This window comes from Neovison vison, chromosome 13, assembly GCF_020171115.1.
Source record: "Neovison vison isolate M4711 chromosome 13, ASM_NN_V1, whole genome shotgun sequence".
Taxonomy (NCBI): Eukaryota; Metazoa; Chordata; class Mammalia; order Carnivora; family Mustelidae; genus Neogale; species Neogale vison.
The window spans coordinates 148,574,205-148,601,472 of NC_058103.1; the positions used below are offsets into that span (position 1 = coordinate 148,574,205).

General features: G+C 48.9%; 2 protein-coding genes across 2 annotated transcripts in view; one reads left to right on the forward strand and one right to left on the reverse strand.

The window, feature by feature from the left end:
• The window catches only part of FSD2 (fibronectin type III and SPRY domain containing 2), a 44,592-nt gene extending 34,384 nt beyond the window's left edge, over positions 1-10,208 (reverse strand). The window contains exons 1-2 of the mRNA XM_044232124.1: positions 9,540-10,208; positions 7,506-7,695 (exon numbers count right to left, since the gene is read on the reverse strand). The gene's annotated coding sequence lies outside the window, so the exon portion shown is untranslated. The remainder of the gene's footprint in view (positions 1-7,505; positions 7,696-9,539) is intronic.
• Positions 10,209-10,351: 143 nt separating this feature from the next.
• WHAMM (WASP homolog associated with actin, golgi membranes and microtubules) lies at positions 10,352-27,134 on the forward strand. The gene is made up of 10 exons (XM_044232430.1): positions 10,352-10,988; positions 12,100-12,273; positions 14,452-14,602; positions 16,190-16,359; positions 17,285-17,450; positions 18,867-19,054; positions 20,312-20,398; positions 20,660-20,755; positions 24,628-25,072; positions 26,324-27,134. Exons 1-10 carry the CDS (start codon positions 10,389-10,391, stop codon positions 26,620-26,622), a joined length of 2,376 nt encoding a protein of 791 aa, XP_044088365.1. The 5' UTR covers positions 10,352-10,388; the 3' UTR covers positions 26,623-27,134.
• Positions 27,135-27,268: the final 134 nt, after the last annotated feature.

Sequence of the window (27,268 nt, forward strand, 5' to 3'; positions counted from 1 at the left end):
ATCCATAAGGAAACTTTACTCCCCCGACTCCAAGACAGCGCACATCACATCAGGGTTCAGGAACACTTCGGTCCCATTCTTGAAGGCTCTGAAACTCTTTACACGGACGACAGTGGCGAGAATCAGTACTGTGCGGCGAGGCTGAGTCCCATGGCTATGACCACGCAGGACTGAGGCCCGAGGTACTAGCTCCACTGTGTCCTGGTCCACCAGCAGGTCCACGGGGACCTGGTCTACGCCCGGGCTGGAGGAGGGGATGAATAACGGTTGTTCCCAGAGGCAGCATCACAAAGCAAGCAGCTTTGGGGTCTCCCTAGCACCTGCGATTTATGAAGATCGCAGAGCCTGGATGTTCTTTGGGGTTACTTGTAAGAGCCCTGCCCACCGTTAGACTCTGGCTGGGGCAGTCCTGGCACCTCGTCACAATGTAGCTTGTTTTAGGGATGGGGAAGCGTAGCTTCAGGTGAAGTAGGACCCAGATCCCTACGATGGGTCTGCATCCCAGCAAAACCAGCACTGAGATGGACCAAGAAACCTTCCCTCTACAGCCCCACACATGTACCAGACCCAAAGGATTGCAAGACACTCCTGAGTACACGGGGAACAGCCCTACCTCAGTTCACGTCTCCCTTCCATGCTTCCTGAGGCCAAAGGGGCCACCCAGCTGGGGAAATGCCACTTTGCCTTCTCCCCTGCCCTGCTCCAGCCTGTGACCCCACATCCCTTACTGGTCAACAACACAGTCCGAGCCTTCCGTCCTAAGGGGCTCTGAGTACAGCCTTTGCTCTCCTGCAAGTGTGGCCACCTAGCTAATCAGAGCGACCCCGTTGTGGGAAAGGACGGTCTCTTCACGACATAGTGCTGGGAAAACTGGGTAATCACATGCAAAAAAATAAAACTAGGCCCCTATTTTATACCACTTCCCCCAACTAACTCAAGATGTAGATTAAAGGCTTAAATGTAAGATATGAAACCATAAAACTCCTAGAAGAAAACAAGGGGAAAAGGTCCTCGACATCGGTCTTGGCAACAACACTCTGGACGTGACCCCAAAAATACAAGCCATAAGAGCAAAAATAAACATGCGGGAATTAGAGAGGAGTAGGGAATTTGGGTAAATTGGAAGGGGAGGTGAACCATGAGAGACTATGGACTCTGAAAAAACAGTCTGAGGGGTTTGAAGTGGCGGGGGGGTGGGAGGTAGGGGTACCAGGTGGTGGGTATTATAGAGGGCACGGCTTGCATGGAGCACTGGGTGTGGTGAAAAAATAATGAATACTGTTTTTCTGAAAATAAATAAATTGGAAAAAAAAAACATGCGGGAGACCATCGAACTAAAAATAACTCCACTGCAAAAGAAACAATCAACAAATGGAAAGGCAACTAGGAGAAAGTTTTGCAAACTATTTACATGATAGTTGATATCCAAAATATGTAAGGAATTTGTACAACTCAATAGCAAAAAAACCCCCATTAATCTGATTAAAAATGGACAGAGGACATAACTAAACACTTTTTTGACATCCACATGGCCAACAGACACATGAAAAGGCACTCAACATCACTTATTGTCAGGGAAATGCAAGTGAAAACCACAGTGAGGGGATGGCTGGGTCACTCAGTCAGTTAAGCATTCGACTCTTGATCTCAGCTCAGGTTTGTTTCTTTTTTTAAATTTGACAGACAGAGATCACAAGTAGGCAGAGAGGCAGGCAGAGAGAGAGGGGAAAGCAGGCTCCCTGCTGAGCAGAGAGCCCGATGCGGGGCTTGATCCCAGGACCCTGAGATCATGACCTGAGTGGAAGGCAGAGGCTTTAGCCCACTGAGCCACCCAGGCACCCCTCAGCTCAAGTTTTGATCTCAGGGTTGTGAGTTCAAGTCCCATATTGGGCTCCATGCTGGGCATGGAGCTTACCTAAAAACAAACAAAAAACAAAACCCCTCAAAACTCACAATGACATAGCACCTCCCACCTGTTAGAATGGCAGTCCTGGGGGCACCTGTGTGGCTCAGTGGGTTAAAGTCTCTGCCTTCAGCTCAGATCATGATCCTAGGGTCCTGGGATCGAGCCCCACATTGGGCTCTCTGCTCAGCGGGAGTCTGCTTCCCTTCCCCTCTCTCTGCCTGCCTCTCTGCCTACTTGGGATCTCTGTCTGTCAAATAAATAAATAAAATCTTAAAAAAAAAAAAAGAATGTCAGCCCCGAAAGACAAGAGATAACAAGCGTTGGTGAGGATGTGGGAAAAGGGAACTCTTGTCCACTGTTGGAAATGTAAATTGGTAAAGCTGTTATGGAAAATAGTACGGAAATTCTTCAAAAAATTAAGAACACGAGTACCATATGTATGAGCGAAATGAAATCAGGATCTCAAAGGGAGATCTTTACTCCTGTGGTCATTGGAGTGTTACTCACAGCAGCCAAGACAGAAACAACTGAAGTGTCCATCAACAAATGGATGGATAAAGAAGGAAAACCACGGAATATTACTTATCCGTAAGAAAGAAGGAAGTCCTGGGGCGCCTGGGTGGCTCAGTTGGTTAGGCGACTGCCTTTGGCTCAGGTCATGATCCTGGAGTCCCAGGATCGAGACCGGCTTCGGGCTCCCCGCTCAGCGAGGAGTCTGCTTCTCCCTCTGATATCTCACTTCTCATGCTCCCGCTCTGTCATTCTCTCTCCCTCAATAAAGAAATAAAATCTTTAGGGAAAAGAAAGAAAGAAAGGAAGGAAGGAAGGAAGGAAGGAGGGAAGTCCCGCCGTTTCCAACAACCTGGTGGACTTGGAGGGCGTCACGCTAAGTGAGAGGAACCAGCAGAGAAGGACCGAGGCTGTATGGTCTCCCTCACGGACGTGGAACCCGAGCCAGCTGAGCGCACAGGAACAGAGGCTGGAACGGTGGCTGAGCGGCTGGCGAGGGGGAGACATGGGGCAATGCTGGTCGAGGGGTACAGACCCACAGTGACAAGATGAGTAAGTGGTCAGCGCGGCGACGGTGGTCAACGAGGCCGCACTGTACACTCAGTGTTCCCCCCGCAGGCCATAAAAGGTAACGATGTGACGTGAGGGACCCTACGGTGAACGACCTTGTCGGGGTCACCGTCTCACGGTGTGGCCGTGTGTCACACCATCCCAGGGTAGGCCTTACACCTGCCAAGTGTCGGATGTCAAGTGTGTCTCAGCAAAGCGGCGGAAACATGGGGAACGTCTCTTGCTGCCGCAGGACACCGAGGTCGGGGGGGTCTGACCCGCAGCCTCACTATCGCAGACTCGGAACCAGGGAAGGCCCAGCCCAGCTCCCAGCAGGGGGAAGCGCTCCAAGGCGGGCATGGCTTGGCAAGCACAGAGAAGAGCCTGGCTTCTGGGGTCAGTGACAGTCTCATTACATGACCTTAACCACTGTATGACCTTGACCACCTGCCTCAGTGGCCCCAAGCCAGCTTCTTCATCTGAAAGTGAAGAGGATTTGTTACAAGGATTAAATAAGCTAATACGGCCCCAGCGCTCGGGGCCACACCTGACTGACACCTTGCAGACAGAGATTTCTTAAAACCATCTTGTTTCTACCATCTGCTGGCCACAGGCCCTGCATTCTGAGGGCTCCATGACTGGCAAGTCTCCATCAAGTCCCGTGGACACCGGACACCCCTTCTGCCCTAGCGCCACCCCCCAAACGCCGTCACCTTCTCCAGCGGACACCACTGTTCTTTCTGACGGAGCCCAGGGCTCTGTCCCACGCCAAGTCTCGCCTGAGGTCTTGGCCTGGGGCTGCTCTTGCTGCTGAGAGCGGCCCACCCTCCCCCACCCCACCGCCCCTCCATCACGGCCGCCGCCTGTCACATCCTCAAGAGGGCCACCGCGTTCCTAACATCCACTGACACACAGCACAGCACCCCCTCCCCTCGCACCCAAACCAGAGCCGGGAGCTCATCCTTGCCGTCACCCATGTGACTGATGCCCGAGTAGTGCTGACTCCGGGTCTGTCAACTCAATCTCCAGATAACCCCCCACCACACACCACCTTCACCGCTGAGGCCACTGCCCTCTGGATGAGAAAGCTCTGTTTGCCTTTGGTTTCAGCTACTTCTTAGTGCCGCAGCCTTGGGAAAAACCACCTCTCTGGGCCTTGCTTTCATGAGCCCACGTGATGGGCTTTTTGCTCATTCCTGCCTCACGAAGTTAGCATTTAGATGAAATAACACAATGTATATGAATTCTTTTGGGTGCAATAATAGAACATTGTGTAAAATGCTTAGCACAGCACGTGGCTCCACGTGAGTCCTCAGGCCGTGTCCGGTGCTGTCATGAGGGTGGGGGTGGCCGCTAGAGTCACTGCCCGGCCCTCAGCTTCTCCCTCTGGGGCACTCATGAAGGGTGAGGACCAGGGTCAGAACGTGAAGACTCACAGTGGCCATCACGAGGAGGAGCCCCCCGTGGCTGCTGTGGGGTCATTGTCTCCTCGGAAAATACCTGAAGTTGGGAGGAGGCACCAGGACAGAAGAGCCTCACATCCAGGCCCAGACGTTGGCTGGGAGGTCACCGGTCCTCACAGCAAGAGCTTCCGGGGGCCCCCGGGCAGAGGTGTGCAACTCTAGGGATGGAGGGGCCCTCGGACAGCAGGTGAAGAGCCGGCCCCGGACCCAGCTCTCCAGGAAACCGTATCACCTCCAGACCCCAGAGCAGCCTGCTAAAAAGAACACACTTCTGTGCGCTACCAAAAGGGAGAAAACCAGAATTCCGTATTACCAATAAATCACGCTGACTAATTCTTTCAACCGGAAGCTGGAGAGTGAAATACCAAATCGAACTGTTAAGCAATCGAGAAGGCTGGGAAACATCAAGAACAAATCTAACGAGCACAGATTCTTCCAGGCCTGCGTTTCCCCTTTGGACAGACAAACAAACTGGTCTGGGCACTCAGCACCGAGATGGGAGGTTTGCAACACCCCCGCAGAGCGGCCGTGCCCGTTCCGCCTCAGCGTCTGGACTCCTTCAGCGCCTTACCAAAACATTCAGAATTGGGGAAGAAAGGACGATTAACACGAATTTGTCATTTTAGGGGCATCTGGGTGGCTCAGTGGGTTAAAGCCTCTGCCTTCGGCTCAGGTCATGATCCCGGGATCAAGCCCCGCATTGGGCTCTCTGCTCCGTGTGGAGCCTGTTCCTCCTCTCTCTCTGCCTGCCTCTCTGCCTACTTGTGATCTCTCTGTCAAATAAATACATAAAATCTTAAAAAAAAAAAAAGAATTTGTCATTTTATAAATGATGAAACTGAGCCTTAGAGAAATAAATAGGTCACAGCCTATAAAAAATAAAGTAGTTGATAGCTTCTACTCTAGGCCATAGGACTGCAGTAAAAAACAAAACAACAAAAAAGGTTTTTGCCGAAGTCTTATATGGGAGGTGTGCCCCAGTGCATTAATTAGAAAAGCCCCCCCCCAAATGACTGTAACCTTGTGGGGCATGAGCGCCCCTGGGAATCTATTGAAAGCTGTGAATTCTCTCCCTAAAAGTGAGCCCCTAGGGCACCGACAGAATTTTGCCTGTAATTTCAGAAGCCCACCCAGGTAGCCCTTTGCAATTCTCGAGCCACAACTAAGGAAACTTGCTATCAAGCGTTGGCTGTACAGTGAAACAAATAGTTCAAATCAGCTCTCACAGGCAGAGTCCAAACCTGAAAACTTTCTGTGGGGAGACGGGTATGTGTAACAGGTGAAAAATGATTGTCCTTCGGTTTCTCCGTATTTCCATCAAAATACAAAATTACGATTTGTCAGGACACACATGCCGATTAAAATAAAATGTGTTTATCAGCCTGCTACCGCAGCCGGAGGAGAATACTACACAAGGTTCCAAACTGTTCTAGCAAATGGACTCCTGCACTAAAAATACTTTAAGGGCACACTGCAGGAATCGGCAGCCACAGAGGCTTTCACACCCCATACTAACACTGCATTCAGTCAAGGCGAGCCCGTGCTCCAGGAGGACACAGGAAACATTCCCACTGTTGACTGCCATTTACACATCCGCAATATAGGATGATACCTCTTTCCCTAAAGGAACAATATTGCGTTCACATTGCACCATTAAGTAACTGACTTCCTAGTAATACCCTTTGCATTAGAAGAATAGGATCACCCAGAAACTTGCCTGCTGATTTCAGGGTCCACGGGTTCTTCTTTGACCTCCAAGGCCTCTGGAGAAGGATCTCCCTCCAGGTCACCTGTTCAAGCCCCGCAGCCTGCCCCTGCCTGGCTTACAGCAAGGGCTGTAACTGGGGCATGGAAGGTGACAGGTGACGGTAACATGAGCCAGCTCCCACTGCAAATAGCAACAGTCGTGTGTGAGAGCCCAAATATAGACCTGCCGTGGCTGTCTTGCACTTCTTAGCACTCAAGTGTCACCAGGAGGGGTCACATGCTGTCCCCTGAGTTCCTTCATTTACTGGGAGGATATGAGGTCTGTAGCTCCCCTGAGCTGCTTGGGTGGCTGTTCGTGCGCAGAGGGTGGGGGGCAGATGCGAGCCATGCAGAGAGGAAGGGAGGGCCTCTGAGAGTCCTCGAGCCGGGTGGCCTCCACCTGGCCTGAAGGACTTTTCCCGAAGTGTTTTGAATAAATACAACTCTGAAGGGAAACAAATGCAATTTCACTTTTTTTTTCTTCCACCATTCCTTTCACATGTACTCACAGTGGAAATCATTCCCCTCTCCAGTAAAAAACAAACAAACAAACAAACAAACAATCCAGCAGACCCGTGGCTTTCTGCTCCCTCTTAGGTGACATTCAGTCCTAGGGTTATTTGAAGGCATAGTCTCCACTCAGTAACTGAGCGTACTGTCCAGAATACTAATGCAAAACTCAAACTTCGCTTAGCCAGTATCAAAATCTTCTCCCCTACCCAGTCTGGGCCTCTTTAGCTGAAAGTCTGCCCTGGGAAAGGAGGAATGAGGTTGGCCCCTTCTCACACCGCCTCCCTGAGCTGCTGCTGGAACACCAGGGCAGAAGCGCCAAGATGGTAAGACAGCCTCTAATGGAGCTGATGCCGCAGTGGGTGCTAGCTTCAGGCTCTCTGGACTGGCAGGTGCTTAGAGCTCCCTATTGTGCGCCCTCCTTTCCTCTTTGTCTCCCCCCTCTCTCCTGGGGAGCGTTTTTTTAAAAGATTTTATTTATTTGACAGACAAGAGAGATCACAAGTAGGCAGAGAGATAGACGAGAGAGAGAGAGACAGAGACAGAGGGAAGCAGGCTCCCTGCTGAGCAGAGAGCCCGATGCAGGACTCGATCCCAGGACCCTGAGATCATGACCTGAGCCGAAGGCAGCGGCTTAACCCACTGAGCCACCCAGGCGCCCTCCTGGGGAGCTTTTTACATCTCTGGAGTTTCCCATTATGGAGACCCTTCCCTCGAGCCCACAACCAGGCTGAGAACCCCTCTATCCAGGGGGTCCCTCACATTCCCCTTATAGGCCCTGGTGGACCACTTCCAAGATCTCTCAAATGAGGTTTCCTTACCTGTGCAGTTGGCTCTCTTAGGCAGGATCTGAGGATTCCTTGCTGACTCTGTCTTCCGGCTGGCTCACATCTGGATCTTGGGAGGCAGCCCCATCCTTGGCCCCTGCAAACGCTGGGAGGCAGTCGGACCCAATCTGCCACTTCCTCTGACTCTGCCATCAAAGCAGCCAATTTGCTCACCTCAGGCCACCTGCAGAAAGATACACAAGCTTCCTAAAGTGTCCCTTTGGCGATCTCTCACCGGGTGTGGGGATAGAAGACGGGACTTCCAGTCCTCCCCGCAGCCCACCGACAGTATTCCCCAGAGAAACTTCTTCACCAGTTTCCCTCCAGAGAGCATGAACGGGGTTCTGGACCGCTTCCTTGAAAAGTCTGCTTATGGTGATTGGATCTCAGAATTTTACATCTGTTGCTTTTTAAAATCTCAGTCAAAATGTGATTTGAAAGATGTCATTACTGCCAGGTATCTATAACGTAAAAATACTAGAAGCACAATAAAATACCAAAAGTAAAAAAAATTAAAGAAAAAAGTTACGCAAAAATGCATGCACAGGAATGTTCACCAGCACTTTATGTATGCTCACGGAAAATTGAGATTCACCTATATCTGACAATATAGAATTTGTTAATTCACTATATGGTCAACTCAATATTGGCAAGTATTAATAATCATATAGGTGCCTATATTGTAGGTGGAAAATACCCACAATATATCTATAAGTAGAAAAAGGGTGTAAACAAAATATCATGACAGCATAATCATAAATATATTAGATGATATATAGATATATGGTAGAGATATATAAACATACTGCAAATAACAAATATATACTACATAGTATAATATGTACTATAGATATATAATAATATATGATATTGTATATAATAGTACACTCAAAATGAGAGCAAGGTTTAACTCTTTCGAGTTAGTTTACTTTTTTCTTTATATTTTACACCTATTTTAATAACAGTTATATATACACCTTTTATTAATTTTTAAAAATATTTTTACTAAAAAATAAGATATGATATTTGCCTTAGAAAAAGGGCAATATTACAGAAGAACCGTAAAGTGAAAATAAAGCAGGCATGAATGCTCGCAACAACAATTATTAGGTCTGGTGGGTACCTGCCCTTATTTTTTTTCTAAGAATATACAAACATCCTTCCCTCACACAAAAATAGAAGTGACTTTTATAATTTGAAAGCCTGCTAGTGTCATTTTTGTAAAAAGATTTTATTTATTTGTCAGAGAGACAGCACAAGCAGGGGGAGTGGCAAGCAGGAGAATCAGGCTCCCTGCTGAGCAAGGAATCCCACCCGTCCCAGGACCCTGATGTGGACCAGAGCTGAAGGCAGAGCTTAACTGACTGAGCAGGTCAGTTAACTGAACAGGTGTTCCTGCTAGTGTCATTTTGATAAAGTAAATAAATTAGAAAGACTACTAGAAAGGATAAAAATAACATAAAACAAAGACAGTAAAAAGACATACTGGAAAGAATATACAAAAAGATACCAAAACAGACTTAAAGAATTATCAGTAAATCATACTAGCTAAGATAATATATTAAAAAATGGTTTGGAGAAAAATAAATCCCTTCAACTAATAGGTTCTCTCCAAGAGCACTGCCAAGAGCAGCAGTTCTGAGTCCACCCCCCCCACCCCGATCCACAGGGGTCGGGGTGGGGGGGCCGGGCTCAGACAAGCAACTTCAGACTTCAAGCTACATTCCACAGTAGTTTCTAGATACCCTGGGATCATCTTCCGCAGGAAGAGATGCCCTAACCATGGCTCCAGGCTGGCCCTGGTTTCTGGTTGCTTCCTTTGGGTTTGACAGCAAGGGCGAATCTGATGTCCGGATTTCCCAGCTCCAAACCTTCAAAAGCTCTTTCCCTGGTTCCTGAATCTAAACCCTCAGGAGCCCAACCTCAGAGAAGGGCTCCTTCTCGCGGCTTCCACGGCCTCTCTCCCCACCTGCCTTCCCCGGACCCTACCCCTGAGCCCTCCCAGTGCACTCCCAGGAGGAAGCCCACCTGCACGGTTTCCCGCGGCGCGCACTGCGCCTTTCCCGGACGCAGTCCCGGCTGTCCTAATTCCCTTCAAGTCACATCCCATCGCCACGTGCAAATGAGACTTCCCCATCTCCAACAGGTCTTGGGGGGCCAAGTGGCCTTATTAGCCTTTGTGTGTCTGTTAGGACACGGTTCTTTGCCGGGTCTCCGTCTCGTTGGCTATAAAAAGAAGGGTAGGAAGGCACTGCACGCACACATGCGGTCTGGGAGCTGGGATGCTTTGAAGACCGAGACATCTGTGTGCGCCCCCGAACCTGCACACAGCTGACACCCCAGTAAAGCCTGCTGACTCGGTAACGGCAAATGTGTGGCTTTTACCCACTGGCTGGCGCTTCCAGGTCCTCAGTCAGTAACTCCTACGTTTGATTTAACATTTGGTGTCCAGCAAGTCTGCACCGTCCTCGGGCGCAGGAACCCTCGGGGACTAGTAGCGCCCAGGCCGGTCCCGGTTCCCAAGAGGCTCGCAGTTCAGCGCAGGCGGCTAAGAGGGTAGCTCGCTCAGGTGGGGAACACTTCCTACGTGAGCAGGTACAAAGGTGGAAACGGTGAGGCCAGAGTGGAAGTTCCCGGGCTCCGGGGCGGGGTTGCGACAGGGACCACTGCCCAGGGCCCCGCCCGAGACAACTTCCGAGTTTCTCATTGGCTGCCGAGAACCAGCCCTCGCGCTGGCAGCCAATCAGAGGCGCCGGGGGGCTGAGCCCGACGGGCGCTGACGCGAGCGCGGACGGGCGAGAATGCCGCCCGGCCCCGGGAGGTGCGGGGAGGCCAGGCGCGCGCGAGCCCGGTCCTCGGGCCGCTGAGCCGCCGGCCATGGACGACGAGCAGCCCGACAGCTTGGAGGGCTGGGTGCCGGTCCGCGACGACCTCTTCGCCGAGCCCGAGCGGCGCCAGCTGCGCTTCCTCGTGGCCTGGAACGACGCAGAGGCCAAGTTCGCTGTGACCTGTCACGACCGCACGGCGCAGCGGCGGCGGCGCGAGGGGAGCCGGCCCGAGCCCGAGCCCGAGCCCGGGCCGGCCGCGTCCCCCCCGAGCTGGGCGGGCCTGCTCTCGGCCGCCGGGCTCCGCGGCGCGCACCGGCAGCTGGCGGCGCTGTGGCCGCCGCTGGAGCGCTGCTTCCCGCCGCTGCCGCCGGAGCTGGACGCGCCCGCCGGCGGGGCCTGGGGCCTGGGGCTCGGGCTGTGGGCGCTGGTGTGGCCGGCGCGCGCGGGCCCCGGGGACGCGGCGCTGCAGGAGCTGTGCGGGCGCCTGGAGCGCTACCTGGGCGAGGCGGCGAGCGGCTGCGGCGGCGCGGCGGTGCGTGACGCGCTCTTCCCGGCCGACGGCGGCGCGCCCGACTGCGAGAGCCTGCGCGACTTCCGGGACAGGGCCCTGCGCGCGCGGTGGACGGCGGCGGACGCGCGCCTGCGCCAGGTACGCCCGGCCCCTCCCGCCGGCTCGGTGGGGCCGCTGGGCTGCGCGCGCTGTGGGTGGGCGTGGGCGGGCGCGCGTGGGCGGACGTGGGCGGGTCGTGTTCCCGAGAGCCCGGCGGCCGGCCGGCCGGCCAGGTGACGGTGGGCGGGGACGGGGCGGGGGCGCGCTCAGGTGCACAGGTGCCTGACACCTGTTGGCGGGGCGGGGGACGGCGTGCTCCGGAGGGTCCCGGTGCATCTGGCGGAGCGGGCCGCGCTCACAGGATTTGCCAGAGAATAGCGGAAACAGAACCGGAAACAGCCGTAGCGCGTGTGGGAAAGTACAACACGCACTAGATGTAAACACTTCCCGGTTCTGCGAGTGGGGGGCGGGAGCGAGGGAGACGGCTGCCCCGGACGTCGAAGGGGCCTGTGGAGACGGTTCGGGAAGTCACGCAGACTGGGTCAGATGGAAAGCCGAAGGGGAGTGAGCTTTATTTACCGATTCGGACTAGCAGCAGGAGTGCAATTTTAAGCTTAAAAGAGGTCGTTTGGGAAGCCGAACAATTCATTCTTAGAGTTACAAACTTACAGAATTTAAGGGGAGGAGGAACGCAAGTCCACAAAAGGGTTTGGGAGAAAAACGACGGCGTGCATATCCACCGTTTACTCCGGTGGCCAAGATTTAGTGATCTAACCCCTGGACATGTCCTCTTGCTTGCTCGTTCTCATCATAGGTCGTTCTTAATCTGGATGAGTTTTCTGTGCATTCTTTTGGGGAAGAAGGGTGTGGGAGAGGAATTCAGCCACGTTGCAAACTCTTAATTACATCTCCTTCAGCTGCCTATGGAATGAGCTTTTTAAATTAAAATGGCTTTATAAAAGGAGCTTGTTAAGGGTGTCACGCCATTGAATGATTACAGCAATAACATTCTACCATGGATACTGCATGATTTCATTAACCATTCTTGTTTTATGGGGCCTTTTGGTTGGAGGGCAATAGCATCTTCATATTTAATCAGTATTTCAAATTTTAAAGTTCAGGGCATTAAAATTTCTTTAGTTTTGTTTGTTTGGCGTGATCCTATAAATAACTGTCCTTCCTTGAGCTCTATTTACTTTCTGTCTTCTAGGTTCTTCAGGGGCACGAGAAAGCCCAGACCATGGTAGCACTGATGAACGTCTATCAAGAGGAAGATGAGGCATACCAGGAATTAGTTACGGGGGCAACTATGTTCTTCCAGTATTTACTGAAGCCATTTAGAGATATGAGAGAAGTTGCAACTTTATGTAAGCTTAGTATTTTGGTATGTTTTCTTTATATTTTTTATTTTATCAAATTACCCTTTGTCACATATTTCTTTAGTCCCATTTGACATTGAGTCTGTTTTTGTGCCTTGGGTTCACCGTTCTGTTTAGATGGTATGATATATACACTGAATTTATTTTGTAAAACTAATTTTAAAATGAAGGCATTTTACATTGGTCATCTGAATACATTAAGATTTCTGCAGTTTTTCAAGGGTTAAACACATTCTTTGCTGATGACTTGTTTTTGATGTGATGCGTATTTACTTGAGCCCATTTTCAGATTCTAAGGACATATGCAGCTTTCTAAGAAACTGGATGAAAATATAAATAGCAAGGCCCTGGGTCATAATTCAGTAATTTAAGCTTTAGTAAATGTCGCCATCGCTCTTATTTCCTGGAGCTCTGGAACAATCCAGTGACCTTAGTTAGAACAGGCGTTCTCCTCTCAGTGTTACAAAGGAACCTAGAGCCCAGAGGGGTTAAACAGCTTCCCCTGGGTCTCAACCAGCTGGAGTCAGAAGACATCAGAGAGATCTCTTGCTCTCTGCCCCCTGCACTGGGCCAGCCACACATGTTCTCATGCCCCAGCCAAGTTTTGGGACTGTAGAAATGGTATCCTATTTAGACAAAACTCATACCCCTCAGATTTCCAGAGAAAGTTGTTCTGCTCGTTACTCTGAAAGTTTATTATTTGGATAGTCTTTTCTTCCTGTATATATTTTTAATTAACAGCTTCCCTGAGATATAACTCACAGACCATACCATTCACCTGTTTAAGGTGTATAATTCAGTGTTTTTTAGTATATTCATTTGCATGACTGTCACCACTGTCTAGCTCCAGGACATTTTCATCACCCCTGAAAGAAACCCCATGCCCAGTAGCATCACTCTCCATTCCCTTCCCCCACCCCTAGGCAGCCACAGTCTACTTTCTACTTCTGGGCACTTCATCTTGTACGGGATCATGTACAGATTTGTGTCTGGTTCTTTTCATTTCACATAATGGTTTCAAGGTCCATCCATGCTGGTGCATGTACCAGAACTTTGTTTCTCTCTCTGGTCCCGTAGTATCACTACATGGATATTGCACATTTTACTTACCCACTTAGGAGCTGGTGGAGCTTTGGCTTGTTTGGTGGACATTTAAACTTCCATTCAAAAAATTAGTTTCCACTTTTTGAATATTAGGATAAAGATGCTGTGAACATCTGTGTACATCTGTGTCTATGCGGACATAGGTGTTCGTTTCTCTCGGGTGTTTACCGAGCAGCAGAATTGCTGGGTCATGTGGTAACTATGTTTAGCCTTTCCAAAGAACTGTCAGACTTTTCCAATGCAAACATACCATTTTACATTCCTGCCAGCGGTAAGTGAGGGTTCCAGTTTGTCCACATTATTGTCAACACTTGTCACTGTCTATTTGGTTTTAGCCATCCTGGTGGATGTGAAGTGGTGTCCTAGATTTTTGATTTACATTTCCCTGATGGCCAGCGTCTATGTATTTCTTAGAGTAACAGCTTTGTAGAAGAATTGGCTGCCAAAAGACTGCTAGTATATGTTTTAATTATGAATGTTTAGATTTTACTATGTTTAGGTTAGGTTAGGTTAGGTTATCTTTGCACTTCAGAGAAGAATGATCATATTGAAAAAGCTTCCTGTCGTATCCCTAAAAGAAACCGTAGTGACAGCTAACACTTGAATGCTGTGTACCAGGCCCTGTGCTTAACAGCACAGGTGCCATTTAAAAAATTGTGGGTTTTTCTAAATTTTTTAAATTTTTAACTTAATCTCTACACCCAATGTGGGGCTCACGCTCGCAGCCCTGAGATCAAGAGTTACACACTCCACCAACTGAGCCAGCCAGGTGCCCCGAAAGAATTGTGAATTAACAGAGAAACGTAACTTGAGAGCATTCCTGTCTAGAAAATGTTATTCTAGTAATGCAAGGTGAAAGTAGGTTTTTTCTTTTTCTTCAAACCCCAGAGTATTCCTTTGTCTTCCGGGTGGTGTCTAGCTTAGAGCCTCCTTCATACTCAGTAAGGAGTTGCTGAATGAAGGAAATTTAATTAAGTAGTAGTAATAAAAGTAGTTGGCATAATCTGTGCAACCAATTTCCTTTCAGTTTCCTCTGGCTCTGCATTACTTTTCTAATACGATTTTCCCATCTTCTGTAGAAATCCTTGGATGAGGATAATTTGGGTCCTAAGCGGATAGTTGCCTTGGAGAAGGAAGCCAAAGAATGGACCAGACAGGCTGAAGAAGCCATAGTCTCTATTCAGGACATTACAGTGAATTATTTTAAAGAAACAGTAAAAGCGTTAGCAGGTAACAGTGTAAAATTCTTTACCAGGGTGTGTGTCATTTTCATTTGACTCAACAAACACTTGAAGCCTCTTGAATAAAAGGCCCTGTGTTTCCTAGGAGCTGGGGATTCAGCGCAAGGATGAGTATAAACAGACACTGTACAGTCTGGTGAGGGGAGAGCGATCCTACTTACGTATTCCCTCCAACACACGGAAGATGGCGCTAGCAGCCATCTTCTTCCGTTGAAAGAGAAGCATGGGGCTCTGAGAGCTGCCAGGAGGCACGAGGCTCCTTCAGTAGGTCAGTGAAGGCCTCTGGGAAGTGGCGCCTGCCCTGATCTCTGAAGGGTCAGTGCGAGCGGAGAGAGCATCAGAGTGAGGGAAGAGTGTTCCAGAAGAAATGACAGCCACCAGGTTCTCTGGCTGAAGGGAGGCTGGCAAGTGTGAGGAACTTAAGGAGAGCCTGGGGGCTGGAGCAGAGACAAAGGGGAAGGGACATGGGGCCAAGAGAATGCCGCAGTCGGGTGGCTGGGGCGGGCGAAGGACTTCTGATGGATTAAGTCGTGGTAGCTGATGGCCCCAGACAGGAAGCTAACATGTGCCATTTTGTTAAGTTCCATTCAACAAGGGAAATGTCAGTGGTCACGAAGTAGGATTCTCTGTATCTGTTTTTCTGAATGGTGAGACTTCCACAATATGTGAAATGAAATAATAAGCTTCAAAGAAGAATGGTGATCTTGGGGCGCCTGGGTGGCTCAGTGGGTTAAGCTGCTGCCTTCGGCTCAGGTCGTGGTCTCAGGGTCCTGGGATCGAGTCCCGCGTCGGGCTCTCTGCTTGGCGGGGAGCCTGCTTCCTCCTCTCTCTCTCTCTCTGCCTGCCTCTCTGCCTACTTGTGGTCTCTCTCTGTCAAATAAATAAATAAAATCTTAAAAAAAAAAAAGAATGGTGATCTTGTGGGGTTTTTTAATTAAGATTTTATTCATCTATTTGAGAGAGAGCACAAGCAGGGAGAGGGACGGAGGGAGAGGGAGAAGCAGAATCCCTGCTGAGCAGGGAGCCTGATGCGGGGCTCCGTCCCAGGACCCTGGGATCATGACTTGAGCCCAGCGCAGATGCTCAACCGACTGAGCCTTCCAGGTGCCCCTTGTGGGGTTTTTATTTTTTGTTTTTAGTTCAAACTGTCTGTCTAGCTTGACTTAGAAACAGTCTGGTCATATATGCACCAAAATGTAAGAACGATCATCTCAGGTAGATGAGATTCATGATTTATAATTATTATTTTTAAATGAAGTATCTGAAATTCTTTGTAAATATTTTAAGTACTCTCTACCCCTCAATGTGGGGCTCGAGCTCAGAACCCCGAGATCAAGAGTCCCATGTTCCACTGCCTGAGCCAGCCAGGCACCCTAAAGTATCTAAAGATTTTATACTGATGTCCATGTATTATTTTTGCAACAATAAAAAAATCACTAAAATAAAACAATTTTTCTCTTAGAAAGGATGTTTTTTGCAAGTAACATGGAAGGCAGAAAACAATTAGCTCAGGATACATTTTTCCCTTTTCAATGAGTTGTAATTATGTTTTATTTTGTTAATTATAATCCAACAGGAATGCAGAAACAAATGGAACAGGACAAGAAGAGATTTGGCCAGGCTGCCTGGGCCACGGCAACTCCCAGATTAGAAAAACTCAAGCTGATGTTAGCCCGAGAGACTCTGCAGCTCATGAGAGCTAGAGAATTGTGTTTAAATCACAAAAGAGCTGAAATTCATAGAAAGGTAAGACAAAGATAAATGAAACCCGGTTGGGAAAAAAAAACCCACACTTTTGAGGCAGCTGAGTGGTTCCGCTGGTTAAGTGTCTTGGTTTTGGCTCAGGTTATGATCTTAGGGTCAGGGGATCGAGCCCCTGGACGGGCTCCACACTGGTTGTGGACCCTGCTTAAGATTCCCTCTCCCCACCGCCCCAGCCACCGCCTGACGCACATACATTGTGCACACTCTCTCTCTAGAAAGGAAGGAAGGAAGGAAAAGCAGAGAAAGAAAAGGAAGAAAAAAGAAAGGGAAAGAAAAGGAAAAGAAAAAGGAGAGAAAAGAAAAGATAAGAAAAAAGAAGAAAGAAAAAGAAAAGAAAGCCCACACTTCTAGGTAGCACCTTTCTTTCCAAGCACTATTAACAGACCTTCCTGGCTTCACTCATTCCAACATCCTCCACTCGCTGAAAATTTAGACTGTGGAAGGTTGGCCATACAGCTTCTTTCGGTCAAGATGCTTTTGAAATATTCTAATATGCTCCTGGTAATAACACTGAGCTCAGTGCTGAAGTGGGTAATACACTTCAATCAGTGAAGCAGTGTTTCAGCACAGCTCGGGAAGAACACAAAGGTCCTTCTAGGATCACAGCCACTTAAATTTCTTCCAGTAATGATAAAAGTTTGAAGCAGGAAACAGTGCAGATGCCTCACTGCTATTGATACTTCTCTAAACCTAAATGTTTTTGTATGTTTCAAGGGTAAGTTAAAGTATCTGTAACAAACATTGAATAAGGCATTTTTGTTTTGTCACTTGAAAGGGAAGAGTGTTTCTTCTGTCTGTTTTCTGTTTGGTCTTAAGCAGAGAACAGAAAATTGACCGAATGCATCTAACATTAGCTGTCAGTGTACTAATTATTTTAACTTGCTCTTACTTTTTCCATGAAAACAAGATGGAAGATCTTCCAGAACAAGAAAAAAATACAGACGTTGTAGATGAATTAGAAATACAGTATTATGAAATCCAATTAGAACTGTATGAGGTTAAATTCGAGATATTAAAATATGAAGAAATACTGCTTATAACACAGTTGGACTCAATTAAAAGGCTTATAAAAGGTAAGATTTATCTTTAAATGTGTATGTTAAAATGTTTAAATCACACATCCAAGGAAATAGAGGCCACATTATTACTTCTTATAAGTTGGCTAAAACATCTACTGAAATTTCCTAAAATTTCCTTTTAGCACGTTTGTTATTCCAGTGATACAGTCATAGTTAAACACACAGCAAAACAGAGAAAGGACTGGTTATCCCACAGTCCCAGGACCTAAATATACGGAGGGAGGACAGTGTGCTGGAGAGCCCTGTTTGTATACTGATGTACACAGGTACCAAAGTACCACGTACCATTTTGGCAAGTACCAAAGAAACAAATGAACCAGAAAAAGCCCAAAACCAAAACACCCATAACTCCTTAGAATTTTTATTGGGACTGTGCTTAAAATCCGAGATTAGTTTGGGGAGAATCATCATCTTTGAATTTTGGGTCTTCCCGTCCAAGAACATGGTGTGTCTCTCCTTTTACTTACGCCTTTTTCCCCTTCGATTTCCTCTGCATAATTATTTTCTTTGTACTGAATCTAAACATTTGATTTAATCCTAGTTTTTCAAAAAATTTTATAGTAATTTCAGGTTATAAGCATTTTACATATCTAGGGGGAATTTCTATTTAAAAAGTTATCTGGAAAGATGCATGCTAAATTGTACATCATGTTTTCCTCTGGGAATGGGATTCCAAAGGAAGGATGGAAGGAGAAAGGAAGAAGAAAATTTCACTTTCTGTTTTACTCAGTTCTGTAGGGCTGGAATTTGTTATAAGTGGCACGTATTTTTAAAAAATACATATGTAATAATTAAATATCTTTAAGGCGCCTAAATGCCATACTGCTGGTCAAAGGTAGTTGCCTTCGTGGAGGGCCACTGAGTGCTGATTATCAAGGGCCCTGACTTCATCTTCTAAAGAAGTAATAAGGGGCACCTTCAGCTCAGGTTGTGATCTTGGGATCCCGGGATCGAGCCCTGCATTGGGCACTTCACTTGGCAGGGAGCCTGCTTCCCCCCGCCCCGCCTGCTGCTCTGCCTACTTGTGCTCTCTGTCAAATAAATAAAATTTTCGAAAGAAAGAAAGAAGTAAAAAAATGTACATAGTTTTTATGTTCAGATGTGCATCACTGTGAAATAAATAGATAGTAACAGGACCCGGAATATTCTAGTACAGAATGCTCAAATGAGAGGGCACTGCGTTGCCATTAAAATTCTGTTTCCATCACATGGAAAATGGCCTCTTAGCCCTGTGCTGTTGATGCATGTGGCGCTGTGTGTGTGTGTGTGTGTGTGTGTACACACGTTAATAGTGGCTCTCCCTAGGTGGTGAGGTCACAAGTCATCTTTACCTTCTAACATTTAAAGTATTTTTGTGTGTTATTTTTTATACCCAACCATGTTTTAAAGACGTCATCAATATGTTTCTAGATAAAGAAGAGGAGGTTGTCTATTACGACCCGTGTGAAAGCCCCGAGGAGCTGGGAGCGCTCGCTGGCGCGGCAGGGCTGCCGGGGGACCCGAGCGCGGAGGTGAAGGAGCTGAGCCGGCAGTGCGGGCGCCTGGAGTCGCAGCGGGGCCGGATCTGCGCCCGGAGAGCCCGTCTCAGGAACAGACAGGTCGGCGCTCAGGCAGCTGCTCTCCGTCCTTCCCCTTCCGGGGGCTCCTTCTATGGAAGATAAAGAGGTGTTGAAAGGAGGGCTTTCTGCCAACACAGTGCTTAAGTTCATGTGTTTGCGTAACTATCAGTGGCTTCAAACAAGATATATTTACTTTTTTTTTTTTTTAAAGATTCTGTTTCTTTTGGGGCCTAAGCATTTACCATAATGTCTAGATTTTTGATTAATCTGTTAAACAACTGTGTCGAATGCCTGTTACATACACAGTTATTTAAAAAATAGTGGTAGGAAGACACTTCTAATAATCAGCTATAGTATATTCTAAAATTAATTTTTTAAAAAAATTTTTTAAAGGATTATTTATTTATTTATTTGACAGACAGAGATCACAAGTAGGCAGAGAGGCAGGCAAAGAGAGAAAGAGAGGAGGAAGCAGGTCCCGGCTGAGCAGAGAGCCCAATGTGGGGCTTGATCCCAGGACCCTGGGATCATGACCTGAGCCGAAGGCAGAGGCTTTAACCCACTGAGCCACCCAGGCGCCCCTAAAATTTATTTTAAATTACCAATTATAGAATATCAGAAATAATGGGGCACCTGGCTGGCTCAGCCAGTGGGGATCAAGTATTGATCTTGGGGTTGTGAGTTTGAGGCCCATGCTGAGTGTAGACATGACTTTAAAAAATTTTTAATCTAAAAAAAGAAAATTCAACTTATATCACTCCTTATATTTGGTGAGTGATTTTTTTTCTTAATTTTTAAAAACTTCATGATTACATAAAAGTGATATACTAAGAATGGTTAAGCCCAGTTAAAATACAGTTTTTAATATAATTTTCCAGGTATTTGTGGGTTGGATAGGGTTGTGTAGGTATATCTGGACATGTAGTTACTATTGTAACATTATGGGGAGATGTGTTTAAAACTGTCGCATGGAAACAGATTCTTAGAAACATGCTAATTCAGGACAGGGGACTGCCTGTGTGTCCCCTCATTTCCACTTGGGGGCTTTGCTTTTCCATCTTTCCCCGCACGAAATCAGCTGTGGTCCTTACCACTGGGGGCCGCCAGTCCCCAGTGGTATCCCATCCGCATGTGTCCCATGACTGAGGGGTGGCAGGACCACAGAGCCACACCAGAAATCCCCGAGAACGATTGCCTCACACGACAGCACAAACGCAGTGCCTCCGTCTGCCAGGCTTCTCTGCTAGCGGCCACGGCAACAATGCACACGCGCCGGTGACTTGTATCGTTTTCCAGGATCAGTGCAGAGAGAACCATCGGCTCCGACTGCAGCTGGCGGAAGAGAGTGTGAAACATTTCCATCAGCATCATCGTATCCAGGTGGTAAGTGGCTGAAGAGAACACGTCTCATGTTCGCATCACGTGACACAGTGGCTTAAATCTTCGGAGAGGGGATCTCCCTTGGTGTGGGGGGTGGGAGCGGCCGCCAGGCTTGATCCTGGGGAGCCCGCAGTCCAGCCCTGCAGTCTGGGGAGGGGGGCTGGGTTTTGGGCGGGGGGAGGCACTTGCATCCGGTCACTGGCCCTTTCTCTCTCAAGACCTCTATTTGGAGAAATGCACAAACATCTGTTTCTTTATATATAGAAAAGAGACAAGATGAAAGAGGAAGAGCAAAAGAAAAAAGAATGGATAAACCAGGAACGCAAAAAAACACTCCAGCGGCTGAGAGCATTTAAAGAGGTAAGTTCTAGAAATAGTCCCCTCACCTGCATTTTCTGGAGAAATAAATGAAGATCACCTGTACTGGGAGAAAAGTGTCAAGTATTATGAACAGATCATTGGGAACACAAAACGTTCCCCAAACACTATTATTTTTAGTGTAGAAATAAAAAACAAAAATATTAGAATATTTTTTAAAAAGATTTTATTTATGTATTTGAGAGGGAGTGAGCAAGCATACACGCATGATTGGGGGAGGGGCAGAGGGAGAGGGAGAGGGAGAAGCAGGCTCCCCGCTGAGCAGGGAGCCCAACACAGGGCTTGATCCCAGAACCCTGAGATCATGACCTCAGCAGAAGGCAGGCGCTTAACCGACAGAGCCAGCCGGGCACCTGAAAATATTAGAATATTAAGTTTTGGACATTGCTGTGCACCAGGGTGCTTGCTCTCCCCGCGGGGTTGACTCTGCCTGCTGTAGTGTTGCCCAGCCAGGAAAATAGAGGGCGGCTACACTGGCCTCAACCTGAGCTCACGTTTCCTCAGTTGTAATAAAGGATTCTGTAAGATGCAGGCAAGGGAGCAGAGTGACATAGTGTATAGGGAAGTGCTCTGGGAAAAATGAATAGGTTTAAAAAGAAGGTAAATAGCTACTTACTTAAAAACAATGTTAAACTAGTGCAGTATAAAACATACATCTGTTCTCATCACACATCTACAAGACACACCTTCACAAAGACCCAAGGCTGTAGCCGTCCCCACAAGGAGAGACCGCCTGCAGCCAGACAAAATTCTGGAATAAGATACTGAAGGTGTGCTGTGATGCCAACAAGGAAAGGAGCCACCGGACTGATAAATCAGGACATCCTGACCTCACCTTGCTTTCTTTTTTTTTTTTTTTTTTTTTTTTTTATTTATTTGAGAGAGAGAGAGACAGTGAGAGAGAGCACGAGCGAGGAGAAGGTCAGAGAGCGAAGCAGACTCCCCATGGAGCTGGGAGCCTGATGTGGGACTCGATCCCTGGACTCCAGGATCACGCCCTGAGCTGAAGGCAGTCGTCCAACCAACTGCGCCACCCAGGCGTCCCCTCACCTTGCTTTCTGATGTGCTTACTGCTCTGATCATAAATGAGCACCTACCATATACCGGCCCGGTGCTAGACACGTACGTTCATTCTCATTTACCTCTTAACCCTGTGACCCTGAGTGGCCACACTTAGTCCAGGCTTATATGCAGCTGCCTATCTCGAACTGCAGAGCCGCAACAGGCCCTCTCCTGCCCGGGCAGCACATCAGAGTCACCTGGGGAGCTTGAGTCGCGAATGCAGCGCCTGGGTGGCTCAGTGGGTTACGCGTCTGCTTTTGGCTCAGGTCATGATCTCAGGGTCCTGGGATACAGCCCCGCATCGGGCTCTCTGCTCAGCGGGGAGCCTGCTTCCCACCCCACCCCACCCCCGGCCTCTCTGCCCACTTGTGACCTGTCAAATAAATAAATAAAATCTTTAAAAAAAAAAAAAAAGAATATTGAAAGTCACGAATGCCCAGACCCACCTCTGGAAGTGGGAAGACCGAGTTGGAGCACGAGGGGATCCCATGTTTGCCAAGAAGTGCCACCCTCGAGGGGACAAAGGCAATTTGACCACATTTGAAAGGAAGGAAGGAAGCAGGAGAAGACAGGAAGTGAATCCTGATACGTGATAACTTGTTGAGCTGAGACAGGTTGTTTTTAAATTTCTGAGGGGCTGCTTGGAGGTCAAGGGCTTAATTTGTCTTGGGTGAGCCCTGGGGAGACAGACCTCCCAGTAACATAAGGCAGAACTCAGCAGGCCAGGGTCACTGCGGCTAGCAGCTGCGGGGGTGCTGAGGAGGGGGTCCTGGGGGTTGGGCCTCCCTGCCATCAGGATGGTTAGACGGCCCTGGAGTCTGGCCCAGAGTTCCTGGGAGTCTAGTTCTGTGTCTGTGTGTCAGTCAGTCACTCCATGACTAGCGACTGCTAGTCATCGGTGCGGTCTGGGGCTTGCTGCCACCGCTCTGCTGTTTGCTGTGGAAAGACTTGGAAAAGTGTGGGAGGGAGACCGTGCAGGGGTCAGACCGCCCAGTAAAGAGGCAGGTGAATCTTCTGGTGTCCCAGTGCATATAAAAGCGATGTTTGCGCTGTACTGTCATCTGTTTAGTGTTGTCTATTAATAGCATGAGGTCTCCAAAAATGTACGTACCTTCGTTTAAAAATACTTTATTGCTCCAATTATGATAATCCGGGCCTCAGCCAGCTGTGGTCTTTCTGCTGGTGGAGGGTCTTGCCTCCATGTCACTGGCTGCTGGCGGGTCACGGTGGCCAGAGGTGGGCTGGCTGTGGCAGTTTCCTAGAATAAGACAACGATGAAGTTGACAGTCTTATTACACGGACACAGTTTGGGCACCCGAAAACAACTGTTTTTAAAGATGTTTATTTATTTGGGAGAGAGAGAGCACGAGAACACAAACAGACTCCTCACTGAGCAGAGAGCCCGACTCAGGACTTGATCTCAGGACCATGAGATCATGACCCGAGCTGAAGGCAGACGCTTCACCGACTGAGCCACCCAGGCACCCCTCCCAAAATAACTGTAACAGTAGCATTAAAGGTCACTGACCACAGGTCACCATAGCATAGTTAATGATGAAAACATGTGAAATATTGCAAAAATGGTCAAAATGTCATAGAGACATGAAGTGAGCAAATGCTGGTGCAAACAGCCCCAAGAGACCTGCTTGATGCAGGGTTGCCACAAACCTTCAGTTTATTAAAAAATACAATATTTGCAGGGCAAAATAAAGCCAAGTGCAGTAGGACGAGGTGTGCCTGTACTCTTTGTTTTACACTTTTGATATATTCCTGCTAAGTCTACATTAGTATCATCACATTACATACAGCCTCTGCCAGGTTTTTTTCCACTTAAATTACATTTTTGAGATGTGTTCGTGTTTATAGATAGAGATCTAGTCCACTCTATTGGCTACATATTTACATTTTCTGTTTCACTGGCTAGTCAGTCCCTTCATTAGGGACCTGTTCCCACCACTCAAGTTTCATTTTTTTAAAATCAGGTTATGTTTTCCTTTATCAAAATAGTACTCGAGAGACCAGAATGTTTTAAATTTACATTTTTAGGGGCGCCTGGGTGGCTCAGTGGGTTAAGTGTCTGCCTTCGGCTCAGGTCACGATCTCAGAGATCCCCGGGGTCTCAGCCCAGCATGGGCTCCCTGCTCAGCGGGGTCCCTGCTCCCTTTGTCCTTCCCCCTTCTGTGCTCTCTCAATCTCTCAAATTTAAAAAAATATAAATTTACATTTTTAAGTTACAAAATGTAAACCTAAAAACTGGAGAAGAGACATGATACCACTGTCACTTTGAGGTCCACTCTGGCGGAATTTTTCATACCGCTGTGTTTTACATAGTTATTATAACATAGTTATTATAAATGCATAACATATTATTTAAATAACATAGTTATCATAAATGCAACACTGTATCATCTGCAGTTTTTAGACTGTTTCACTGACTTTGTGTGCCGTCTGATTTTCACTGCTACCTCATACTTTAAACGGATTCGCCATCATTTTCTCAGCCAACAGTCTCTTGTTGAGTCTTATTTTTTATATTAAAAGGGAATGTTTTCATCGACGTGTGTATGTTCACATATTTATTGCAGAGACGGTATTACACATCCAGGGAATTGATGCTTATTCCTTAGGAATAGATTTGGTAGCAAGGGCGGCCGTCCAGAGTGAGAGGGAGCCGCTGCACACACGACACCATCCCTGCAGAGGCCCGTCCGCGCTGGCGCACTGAGCACGCAGCCCTGTATTCCGATGGTTTGCACCGTGGCAAGCGCCTCACAGCAGTGTTTGCTTTCCAGAGATGTCCAGGAGGCTCTGTCCTAAAGACCCCTTGCTCAGAACCTGCAGCTCCACACCTGCCAGCTGGGCCTTCCCCGCAGACCCCTCCGATGGCCTCCGGGAGCCACCTGTCTTCTGGGGAGGCTGGAGGCGCACCTGTCTCTGAAGTTAGCCACACGCAAACCCCCGGGGATCCGCCCGGAACAGATTGCCCATCCAGTGAGGACTGGTCACCGCGCCCACCACCACCCCCGCCTCCCCCCCCACCACCCCCGCCTCCCCCACCTCCCCCACCCCTCCCTGCTGGGCCCTTTCCGTACTCTCAGTCCCCCAGTCGCCAGAACTCATACGGGAGGACGTCGGTGACCGCGGATCAGCCCCTTCCCCTGGTGTGTGACTCGTCGGACTCCCCGGAGCCCAGGGCTGCAGGAGCCCATCACTCCCCAGCGGGTTTCGGAGGGCCAGGTAACCGTAGCGTCTGTCCTCGCTCAGTCTCCCTGCGGCTGGCTGCTGTGGGGGCGATCACCCTCAAATCGGAATCTTTTGGAGGAGTCTCTACAGCCTTAAAACTCTCTGGCCTTGGCTGCCTTAAGCCACCACTCCCTTAATGCGAAGTTAGCATAGCCTGAAGCGGAGTTTGCTGGACACTAACCAGCTCACCAGGAGGAAACGGTCTCTAGACATTCAACGGTCTCGTGACTTGGGGTCGCTCTTAAAGATTCCTGTTTCAGGTTCTTAAGACTTGAGTGTGCGTTTGATTTCTGCCCCTGGATTTTTTCTTATGTTGCATTGAGTTAAGCCTGCTGTTGAGTCTGCTCTGAGTCACTTCCAGAATTTAATTTTTATGACTTGAGCTGAATATGGGTTGGGAATTATGGTGGAGGGACATGAGAATGCAGAAGGCTGTTCTTACAGACGGGAGGACTGAGAAGCCGTATTTTGGGAGCTCTTTCTAAAGTGAAGTGGTAAAAAAAAAAAAAAACCCAGTAGACCCCCATTTTGCCTCTGCAAGTACAATACAGTGAACACACGTGAATATTTTGTTGAATGAGGGCTGCCGCTCTGGCCGGTAGTTGTAATTCCGGCGGATACATTGGCTGTTGAGGAGACGGGCTTAAATCGTCCGCCGGACTCCGAGCTGCTGCTTTGCGGGCGGAGGCAGCTGATGCGTCCCAGCGGAACTCTGTGTGCGTTTGGCGCAAAGACTCTGCCGGAGGCCCTCCACCTGGGACGGGCAAGGGTTCTGTAGGAGGCGACATGAACCGCGCAAACAGAATGGTTCCACGCTGCGGTTCCGCTGTACCCTGAAGCAGGTACAAACAAAACGTCCACACTCTTAGATGGAGACCACCCGGCCTATGCACAGGGGGTTCGCAGCAGCGTGGTGTGAACGCGGAGCAGGGGTGTGCACACCCGGACCTGCAGTTCAGGTGTGAACAGACCTCTGCGGGGGCGGGGGGGGGCGCTCATCCCAGCCGTCATGAGGACACGTGTGCATGACCGTGTCTCTGCGCTGCTGCGGCTCCGAGGACGGGGCGGGCAGGGAGTGATGGGGGGAGAGGAGTGACTCCCTGCACTCAGCACGCCTGGGGAGGACCTTTCCAGCAGCTAATGAGAGCGTCTGTGTAACAAAAGACACGCTGAACCATGTCACTAACTGTCCTGGGCCGGGAGTGCGGCCTCCTGATGGCACCTGCTCTGTCTGCTCCACTGCAGGGTCTATGGATGAAGTCCTGGCCGCCCTAAGGAGGGGCAGAAGCCCTCTGCAGAGGCCAGCCGTGCCCGCTCTGACCCGTCCCCATGCCTCCTTCAACGAGCAGCTTCTGGCTGCCATAAGGCAGGGGGTCAAGCTGAAGAAGGTTCACTCCAGCCTCAGCCCGAGCCCCAGCAACAAGCCGGCCAGCGACCTGGAGAGAAGCATCAAGGCAGCGCTCCAGAGAATCCAGAGAGTGTCTGCTGACTCGGAGGAGGACAGCGAGGAGCAGGGCCCCGGCGGCAGCGAGTGGGACCACTGAGCGCTCCCCACCGCCGTCCTGGCCCCCTGCACTTGCATGCGGTGATGCAGGCCTGGCCCCTGGGCTGGAAACGCCCCTGACAGCCTGAGAGCCGAGGGGGCTTTGCAGGATGTCCGCACCTCTTCTGGAATGCTGCGGCTCCGAAAATCAGGGTAGGAAGTCGGGGGGTGGGGGCTGACTTCCACAGGCCACACTGGAGCTGGGATCTTAGATCCCACGGTATTACGGCACAGAGAATAGTATCTATTTTTTCACGAAGGATTATCGAGCATCATTCCTTACTCGGGAAAGGAGCTGCTGCCACTGGGGTAAGCCGCGGCCTGCAGCTCCTGCCGGGTCTTCCGTGGGCAGCAGTGGTCTCCTCGCCTCGATGGACTGGAATGTGAACACGATTTTAGCAGGAATCAGAGTAAGCTGCTTCCAGCCAGGAACTATTTTAACTATTTTAAATGAAATCTATTTTATGTATCAAGAACTATATAAACTCCTAATAAAGAACTATTTATAATGTGTCAGTGTCGCTCATGAGGACATGAAACGTCACATCTGAACACAGCTGTCCCTGCCTAGTGGGGGGCAGGGGGGCCTTAAGGCTCTTAACACGATGATTGCAGACGGACACCCGCTTAAGCAGATTCTGAGGGTG

Excerpts from the sequence above, each read along its gene's own strand:
- WHAMM (XM_044232430.1), top strand. The coding sequence starts at position 10,389 with ATGGACGACGAGCAGCCCGACAGCTTGGAGGGCTGGGTGCCGGTCCGC. Across the intron at positions 20,399-20,659 it reads AGCATCATCGTATCCAGGTG|AAAAGAGACAAGATGAAAGA; the intron begins GTAAGTGGCTGA and ends CTTTATATATAG. Across the intron at positions 20,756-24,627 it reads GGCTGAGAGCATTTAAAGAG|AGATGTCCAGGAGGCTCTGT; the intron begins GTAAGTTCTAGA and ends TTTGCTTTCCAG.